This window comes from Canis lupus, chromosome 1 (genome assembly GCF_003254725.2).
Source record: "Canis lupus dingo isolate Sandy chromosome 1, ASM325472v2, whole genome shotgun sequence".
NCBI lineage: Eukaryota > Metazoa > Chordata > Mammalia > Carnivora > Canidae > Canis > Canis lupus.
The window spans coordinates 77,733,026-77,742,889 of NC_064243.1; the positions used below are offsets into that span (position 1 = coordinate 77,733,026).

The 9,864-nt window shown below is 45.6% G+C and overlaps 1 protein-coding gene across 6 annotated transcripts in view; it reads left to right on the top strand.

The window, feature by feature from the left end:
• The window catches only part of TLE1 (TLE family member 1, transcriptional corepressor), an 85,856-nt gene extending 76,785 nt beyond the window's left edge, over positions 1-9,071 (top strand). For all 6 annotated transcript variants that reach the window (XM_025423248.3, XM_025423249.3, XM_025423250.3 and 3 more), the window contains 6 exons: positions 125-374; positions 2,285-2,532; positions 5,630-5,777; positions 7,197-7,347; positions 8,279-8,355; positions 8,497-9,071. In XM_025423248.3, the coding sequence (XP_025279033.1) occupies positions 125-374; positions 2,285-2,532; positions 5,630-5,777; positions 7,197-7,347; positions 8,279-8,355; positions 8,497-8,604 (982 nt within the window). In that variant the 3' untranslated portion in view covers positions 8,605-9,071. The remainder of the gene's footprint in view (positions 1-124; positions 375-2,284; positions 2,533-5,629; positions 5,778-7,196; positions 7,348-8,278; positions 8,356-8,496) is intronic.
• Positions 9,072-9,864: the final 793 nt, after the last annotated feature.

The following is a 9,864-nucleotide window of genomic DNA, read 5'->3' on the forward strand; positions in this document are numbered from 1 at the left end:
ACTCCTGAGGAGCACCGGTCCTTCCCTGTCGTCCCTGTAGACCTGCTGAGGTAACGACTAGCTGCTCTGTGCTAAACGTTCTGTCTCCTCTCCCCTCTCTCCCTGGCCTCCCCCTCTCCAAAAGCGCGTACTCCTTCCACGTGACCGCAGACGGTCAGATGCAGCCTGTCCCCTTCCCCCCCGACGCCCTCATCGGACCCGGCATCCCCCGCCACGCACGCCAGATCAACACCCTGAACCACGGGGAGGTGGTGTGCGCCGTGACCATCAGCAACCCCACGAGGCACGTGTACACGGGCGGGAAGGGCTGCGTCAAGGTCTGGGACATCAGCCACCCCGGCAACAAGAGCCCCGTCTCTCAGCTCGACTGTCTGGTGAGTGAACAGGAACTGGCCTCCGGGTAATGTCTCCCTGGAGACTCAATAAGGAAATGGCTGTTTGGGCCTGGGTTTTATTCCCATTATGAGGAAATGGAAACCCTTTCTGTTTCCTGCCGTTTGTTTAGCTCCCCCACCCCTCACCCTGCAATGAAACCTTGAAGGTTTCATTTGCTGCTGTTTCAGTGGTTCAGTCTCCGCACTGATGGATTTCTTTTAAAAGATATTTTCCAGGAGTTTACAGAAGCTGTCCTTGTTTCAATGTGTATTCAAAAGGGGGTTTCCCATTTAATGGATGAAAGCACAGCGAGGCCTGGACTCTGAGCCCTGCAATCCACTCAACTTTTAATTTCCCTGCAGCCTTCGGATAAATATTGAATAGTAAACATTTGATAACGTGGCATAAAAAAGTATTCTGAACGGGGTCTGTGTTTTCAGGGAGACCTGGAAGGGCTGGCCGGGTTTTATTACTTTAACTTCAGGAAAGGTTAATGGATCACACTGCCGAGAAAATGGGGTGGCCGCAGGCAAAAGGGGAATGGGGAGAATGCTTTCCCAGAGCACCTGAATCCGCCTTCTCCCCTGAGTGAGGGAATACCGTTTTTGCATTTCTCGGGATCGAAGAACCTGTCGGGACAGGTCTCGATCTCTAAACCGTGACCCCAGACTTTACAGACCACATATCACGGCCCCCCTGGCCCCGATAGGGTGCCTGCCTGCGCTTTCCCATGGTCGGTGGTGCGGTTTACCCACACCGCCTGCCCAGCGACTGCTGAGGATTCTGGAGACAGAGGTTTCCAGAAGAAGAACAGCAGTGTTTTAGAGATGCAAAAGCCTTTTTTTGGAGTTGTGATTGATTTACTTTTTAATCAAACAGCTTTAAAAGATCTCAATTAATGAGATTTCAACATGCTTACACATAGGCCCACATTCTATAAAGTAGGGATGTTTTGTGATACTCATCACCATTTTTTTTTTTTTTTTTTTTTTTAATTTACGTGCTTAGAGCCTTTCTCATCTTTGAATAATAGGCCATGGTCAAAGCACAGGGAAAACTTCAGTTCTGTTTGGTTTGAAGGTTAGCAGTTATTTCTTTCAGGGAAGGGAGGGACATTTTTAGGTTCCACCTTCCTTTTTTTTTTTTTTTTTTTTTTTTCAAGAGGTAGGGACTGAGGCAGAGGGAGAACTTTCTGCAGGCTCCACGCCCATCATGGATCCTATGACCCTGAGATCATGACCTCAGCTGAAATCAAGGGTCCGACGCTTAACCAACCGAGCCACTCAGCACCCCTCTCACCTTCCTTAATATGTGTTGGTTTTGATAGAGAGATGCCCTCTTTTATCAATTTCTTTGAGCTGAGAGGCTTGAATATGGCAGCAGCTGTGTTACCTCTTGAGAAAGCAGGTCTGTTAAAGTCTTAATAAGGATCCACATGGCTAATGAAGGCACAGTGCTAATGAAGACGTCTTAAGTAAAGATTTAAGAGTAATGAAAACCAGAACATAGGCAGTAGGTCTGTAGTTTCCAAGTAGTAAATAAGGGAAGGTGATGAGGTCAGAGATTTATAACCCAGCTTTGAAAAGTGGTTTCTTCACAGAGAAGTACGTACACACCTACCTTGCAACCACTGATCATTTCAGTTCTTTTTACTCAGCAGGAAACTGGGTGTCAGGAATAGTTCCATCTAAGAGTTTGCACGTGCCTGAGCAAGCCTCGGAGTTTTTTTATTTACTGTTTCAAAGGGGACAGTTACACCTGGATCCTGATCTTTGCTACTGAACTCTTGCTTTATTAGTGTCCACAAAATACCACTTTTCAAGTCAAAAACCAAGATAGCAGTTGGAGAGCATGGTATTGTTACTGCTTGGTCATGCATCATAGCAATTGAATTATGTTTATTTCACAGAACAGGGATAACTACATCCGTTCCTGCAAATTGCTCCCTGATGGTTGTACCCTCATAGTGGGAGGGGAAGCCAGTACTCTGTCCATCTGGGACCTGGCAGCTCCCACCCCGCGCATCAAGGCAGAGCTGACGTCCTCAGCCCCTGCCTGCTACGCCCTGGCCATCAGCCCCGACTCCAAGGTCTGCTTCTCATGCTGCAGTGACGGTAACATCGCGGTCTGGGACCTGCACAACCAGACACTGGTGAGGTGAGCAGATGTGGTTTTCTAGGGTGGGGGTTCCCTCTTTGGGTCCCTGGGCCTTCAAGCCTCCTGTCCCCTCTGCCTCTCTGGCTGCACCCAGGCTCTCAGCCCATGTTAGGAGCCTCCTTTTTGCCAGGCGTAGACCTCTAGGTATTGGGAGTGTGAAGACAAAACTTGGACACTGTCGTCTGGGGGGCTTACAGCCTTGCTGCAGTGCTTGCTGTCCCCCACACTTTACCTTCCCAACATCCCCATTCTTCAGCCACTTAGAGATGCCAGGCTTATTCAAAAAATATTCCTGACTTCCGCCAAGTGGAGGCATACATACCATGGGATTACATGGCAGTACGGAGGGTTGTTAATACTAGATGTTTTTGGCTTTGACTAGAACCTTGTTTGTGCAAGTAGAAGCCAAGTGACAGAGGATAACAGAAAATCAACAGAAGGACATTAGAGGAAGACACACACAAAACAGTTTTAAAGTATCCTTGTTTCTCAAAAACTAAATCAGCACTGTCCAAGGGTCATTCTCCCCAGGAATGAGCCCAACTTCCTGGAATCTGTCCTCTTAACTGTGGTGACAGCTGCAGTCCTGCCAGCCCAGTGTCTCTTCTCAGCCCTGGCCAGCTCCTTCCCTCTGCTGGAGTCAGAGTCCACACCAGAGATGTTACAGAAAAGTTTCCAAAGGGAAGCACCAGTTAAACATCCCAGGTAAAACTGGTGTGTGTTCTGGTTTATTCCCTATTTCAACTTTGCTCAGAAGTGCTCTTCATTTATGGTGTGTTTTAGGCTCATGAATTACTTAACAGGTCCCCTAATGCTTTGGGTCCATGTGCCAGAGCAAAGGGATGGACTTTAGATGTCATTATAGCAGCTTAGTCTCTGTCCAGATGTCCTCTGTAGAAATCCAGTCAGTGTCACAGAGCCAGGCTCTGTCCCTGTGTGTGGGTGACACCATGGCCATTATTTTTCTCTTGTCACCTGCTGAGCAGCTCAGAATGTGCAGAATGGACACATGCAGCTGGAGCTGACACCCCCTTCAAACTTTTAGCCCAACAGGTGTTTGTTGTTTTTTTTCTTTTCTTTTTTTTTTTTTAATCTCAATAAATAGCACTTTCAACATTTTAATTCTAAGGCCTTTTCAAATACTAATCCGTTTAATCCTCAGAACATCTGCACTGCTATTATTTTGATTTTATAGGTAAGGAACCTGAGGTACACAGAGAGGTTAAGTCTGTTTGCCTGGCTCACACAATTGGGTGTGGGGGAGATGTGATGGGGCACAGGCATGCTGTTCTTATGTCTGTGCTCTGAACTCCTGCTCTGTGCTGGCGCCCTGCTGAATATAACAGGGTAATGTTTTACAAATGTCTTGCTCAGTTTGGGTTGGCTGCAGGTGGCTGGTGGCTTCTCTGTATGAGAAGGTGACATGGAATCTGCTGAGCATCTCAGTATCTCCCGAGACCCAGCACGGTCTGAGCCTGTCTTCCAGGAGCCTGAGATTAGTACCGAGATTTGTGGGTGGGAGGGGTGGAGGAACACCCACCAGGCACCTGACGTCAGCAGAGAAAGGCATTCATGACTCCTAGAGAATGCAGAGAGGTCACTGGGTTTCTCGAGTAGAAACCAGGATGGAATAGCAGAACTTTCACAAGATGAGTCTGAGACTGCAGTCGTCCTGGGTGACCTGTGGGGAAGTCTTGGAGGAAAGGGCAGCTGGCTGGGGTACGTGTGCATGGGACATGGTGGGGAGGGTTGCGTGCATGCGGGGAAGAGGACGAAGATGGATATTCAGAATAGCTTTTAGAGGAACGATTTTTGAAGCTCTCATCTTAGAATTCACATCAAGTGGTGCTTTGTCTTGTCTTCCACACTCCTTAAACTCTTTTTTTTTTAAATGATTTTATTTATTTAGTCGAGAGAGAGGCAGAGACACAGACAGAGGGAGAAGCAGGCTCCCTGCGGGGAGCCCAATGTGGGACTCAATCCCAGGACCCCAGGCTCATGCCCTGAGCCAAGGGCAGATGCTCAACTGAGCTACCCAGGCATCCCCACACTCCACTCATTAAATTCTAAGCTCAGTTTCAAAGTTTGGAGCTCTGTGAGAATAATAAGGTGAGGGGACCTAGAGGAAGGACAGACATAGAGACTCCTCTCTGGGTGTTGAAACTCCCCAGCCCCTCTAACGTATCCCGCCTGGTTCCCCGTAGCAATGGGGTCTGTTCTGGTCACTTCCTTGCTGGCTCCCTCCTGCCCTGCAGAACCAGGTCCAGAATCCACAAACCACCAACCCTGCGGTGGCTCAGTGTGGCCTCTCCCTCAGCAGACCCCACCTCGGGCCTAGCAGAGCCTCTTTGTGCCACAAACCCCTGTCACTTGATTGTTTCTGGTCTTGTTTTTTTGACTGAACCACAGGAGTTCTCTCTAAGAGAGAACCTTGAGCTGACCTTCAAGGCAGGGTCCTGCGGAGTGCCCATGGGTCAGCCTCAGAAGTTAGTGGTCTCTGCTCAGTGCCCCCGAATCAGGAGGATGGTATGATCCTTCATCTCTGGGAGTCCAGATTTCCTAACGCAGGGCTCTTTCTAACACAGAAAGCGAGGTTGAGTAAATATGTGAGCTCATGCTGTGTTGGCATGGAGGGCATTGCCTTGTGGACTCCCTCATGGAAAAGGGAGTGTTTCTGGGACCCTGAGCTGGTAATGTACTGATGCAGGCCGACGTCTTTCTTTACAGAATACGCTTGGGATTCTGTGTGTTTGTCCTTCTTTTTTTTTTCTTTTAACACTCAAACACTTTTCCAGACCCGGGAGGAATTTTACCTTCCAGACGGATTTGTAAGAAGAGCTACAAGAGCGCATTTAACTTCTCCTGTGTGATGACCTAAAATGGCATTCCATTTCTTTAGCACTTGGATCGTGAAAAAAGAAAAGGGAAAAAAATCTGCAGGTGCTGTTTCCTCCTCGGGGGAAGGTTAGTTTGATCTTGCACATCAGCAGACACTGAAGAGATGACACACACACCCCGCGTCCAAAACTAACAACACAACAGTGTTTACCTTGAGCTCTGGCAGGAAATCATTATTCAATCTCGTTTGTTTTATCAGGCAATTCCAGGGCCACACAGATGGGGCCAGCTGTATTGACATTTCTAACGATGGCACCAAGCTCTGGACGGGTGGCCTGGACAACACGGTCAGGTCCTGGGACCTACGCGAGGGGCGCCAGCTGCAGCAGCACGACTTCACCTCACAGGTGATGTGCTTTTCCCCACAGGAATCTCTGAAGTGGCCTGTGTGTGATGTCTTCCTCCCTTCATACCCCGTGGCAGTAATTATGAGGCAGACAGACTAGCCTTAAATTTGAGATACCCATTTAAAACAAACAATAAAAAAACCCCACAAACAAAGCCTCTGAAATGCTTAGCGTGGTTTCTAAAACTTTGTCAGTAAGACCTGTGAGTTTTACTTATATGTGAGTTCACCGCAGGAACTTGTTCAGCAAAGGACATACAGTTTGACCTGCTGTACATATTCCCATCATCTAGTGTGGGGGGTGAGAGGTCATTATTGGATCCACATATAAACAGAGCTTGAAAAATGTGCCGGGTTATCATGAGGAGTCAAGAAAAATCACAACACTCTGAAAGTTAATTCATTTCCCTTGCATAGGGGAGCTTAAAAAATGCAGCAGCATCTCAGTGGTTGCCCATTTTCTTATTCATCCCTCGGAAACTGGACTCGTGGCTGGCTAGATTTATGGAGGTTTGAAATTACAGGAAATGGCAACTTTGTGGGTCATGGAGATGAGTTAGATATCGAGTATCTGAATCTAGACTTGTTCTGGGAACAACGGTGCCATTCTAGGTGTCTTCTGACGGTGGGATTGATCTTTTGATCATTACTCGTGTATAGCTGTGCATAATTCTAAATTTTGTGTCCCTGTTAATCTTGTGGGGAGTCTCTTAGAGTCTTCTCATTCCAGCCCTTTTCTCGGCATGAGTTAGGCTACTGTTTTTGGTCTGCCTTTTAAAAAAAAATAACTTCTTATGGAAAATTTCAGATATATACAAGTGGAGAGAATGTCCTAGCATATGGAAGTAAGAGAAGTATCCGATAAACCCCATTTGCTCATTACTCAGCTTTACAGCTGCAAACCCATAACTGGTCTCATGTATCATCCCTGCCCCCCAAACACTGGATTGTTTTAATGTAAATCCCAGACCTCGTGTCATTTCATCCATAAGCATTTCAGGGAGTATCTGCAAAGGATAAGCACCACGTGAAAACATACACACAGATGTCATTATTAGTAAGACTCATTTCTTGGGGCACCTGGCCAGAAGAGCATGTGGCTCTTGATCTCGGGGTCGTGAGTTTGAGCCCCACATTGGGGGTAGAGATTATTTAAGTATGTAAACTTAAAAAAATACTTTTTAAAAAATAATTTCATTCCGTGTGATGTATGTATTCCAAGTTTTCTGATTGTTTTCATAAAGGTTTTTAACACATAGTGTGTCTGTGTTGGGTCTCTTGTCCCATGGACTGTACTACAGACTGGAGTTTGCTGAATTGCATCTCCTCTTCTTTGCTAATTTACCCCCATTTCTTGTTGCCATTTTACTTCTCAGTTTATTGGGCAAAATCACTAGTGAGCCTGTTCTGCTTCCTACAGATCTTCTCCCTTGGATACTGCCCAACTGGGGAGTGGCTGGCCGTGGGCATGGAGAGTAGCAATGTGGAAGTTCTTCATGTAAATAAGCCTGACAAGTACCAGCTGCATCTCCATGAGAGCTGCGTGCTGTCCCTAAAATTTGCTTATTGTGGTGAGTGGAGCTGAAAGGAAACTGGAGGATGCCAGTGGCCTCAATAGAAAATACTTCTAAAAAAATACAGTGGAGATCATGTCTGGAAAAAATGTTCTCTGAGCAGCTGGATGCAATAATTCTATTGTCTTAATATGTCCCTCAGAGCATAGTGATGTCCGTTTCAACCCATTTTCCTAATATGAGAAAAGTCAGTAGGTAATGCTTGCAAGGTTTTGACAGATTTTTTTATTATTATTGTTATCATTATTATTATTATCATCATTATCATTATTATTTAGCGGGGGAGTCTGGGGCCGAGGTGGAGGGCAGTTAGTTACCACTCTAACGCGGGGAGGAACTTACAGAAGCCTGGGGCAGGCACACTGGAAGTCACTTTGGATTGAGCAGGATAGGGAATGAGGATCAGAGAAGGGATTATTTAGCTTCCCCCACACGGTTATATGCTGCAATGAAGAAGAGGGAAGAAGTTCATGTGGAGTCGGATTATTTGTTCTTGGAGCGGACTGAGGGATGAGTGGCCATTATCACTGAGCACATTCCATGTGCCATATATTCGTGTCTGGCATTTTACTCAAGTTCATCATTTAATCCTTCCTAGACCCATTTCATCATGAGGGAAGTGATGAAAAGGACAGTAGCTTCATCATCTCACTATTTGAGGACCCACTGTGTGCTGAGTGTTCCGAAGTGTATCTGGTGGCTCATGGGGCTGACACAGTCCCTGCCGCTTTGATAAAACCCAAGACCACAGGTGGTTCACGGTGGAGCCCAGATTTAAAACCTGATCTCTCCCCTCACGTCCCAGCCAAAGCCATTGCACATGATAGTTCATGATTAGAAATGCTCTGAGTTTGTTTTAGTCTGGGTTGCTAATAGTATAGTAGGTATTTTAATCTTGCTAAACCCCATATTCCTTTGCTGACTCTAGGTAAATGGTTTGTGAGTACTGGCAAGGACAACCTTCTCAATGCTTGGCGGACCCCCTACGGAGCTAGTATATTCCAGGTGGGTCAGTGCCCCTTCCAGGAATGGCAGTTTGATGAGGGCATTCTCCATGACTCCAGAAGTGAAGGTGCCTGGGGGAGGAGCAGGGTCTCTGAGCATCGCCATTCACAGAAAATCTTTGCCCCTTGTTTTCTCTTCCAGTCCAAAGAGTCCTCATCTGTGCTTAGCTGTGACATCTCAGTGGATGATAAGTACATAGTCACTGGCTCAGGAGACAAGAAGGCTACAGTCTACGAAGTCATCTACTGAAAACATGGGTTTAACGTTTATAGTTGAATCGGGCCAAAATGTTTTGAATTTGTAGAAATAGAAAAGTTGTAACTTTAAAAGGAAAAAAAAAAACCACCATGAAAACCTGTTTCCAAACCTTGACACAAAACTATTTTGAGTCTACAAAGAGGAGGCAACAAGTCCCATCAACTGAAGGTCACCGATCTACCTAGACCAAACGGACACCGAGGCAGAGTGGACAGAGGGGCCAAGGGCTGTAGGCAGAGCCTGTACTTTCCTTTCTGTGTGATCTGCCTAGATTACCTTTCTGTTCCTTGCAGTTCCCCTCACGTTCTGTGCTTGGTAGAGCAGTGGTGTCTCCAATGAACTTGTTTCCTGGTTTTGCATCTTGTGAAATGTTTTTTTGTATTTTTGTTGAAGGTTAAACATTTGTATAAATTGTAAATATATTTGGTTTATTACAGTAAAGGCTTTAGTACCAATAAGTGGTTTTCCCTTTCCTTCTTTTCTGTTTCTATCAAAGCTTTGGGATCATTAATGTAGATTTTATCAGCAAAGTCCACACATTTGCAGAGGATGTTTAAAAATGCACTTTTGAATTTGCCAATATATTTGCCATGGCACCTGATCAACACTTCTGAGTTCCTGGGAACTCAAGACTAGGAATAGTCAGTCCTTGAAGGTTTGCTAGTGACACTTTTATTTGGGAAGCTAAAATAACTTCATCAGGATTCATGTTTCCTTTTTTAAGATACGCTTGTGATTGGAGGTCACAAATTAAAACTCTGCTTTTTCCTGGTGATTCATAGAGAGACAGAATATTCTCTAGGAAAGGCCATCTTCAAATCTTTCTTGGCACATCTCGAGGCTTGTGGGGTGACTTGTGTCTAGTGTTATGATCAATGATGTTCACAAAGCTGTGGAATTCGTTAACCTGTAAAAGAAAGATGGGATGCCAACTGGTTTTGTCTCTTTAATATTTATTTAATCTATTATATGGATTGACTTAAGCCAGTCACACCCAGTACTCAGCCCCATTCTTCTCATTAAGGCTTTCCCCTCAGCTTCTAGCCATTGTGATCTCTCATTAGTCTGGTCTTGCTCTTGGTGGACAAGCTTTTATTAATTTGATTAGATGAAACCTTAACGTTGGCCATGCATGTTTCCTCCTGAAAAGGCTACGTGGCTCACTTCTTCGTATACCTATTATTTGCTGTTATATTTTAGAAAAGAACGGTTAATATTTTTAAGCCAAGTTTCCTGGCTATTTAAAAATAG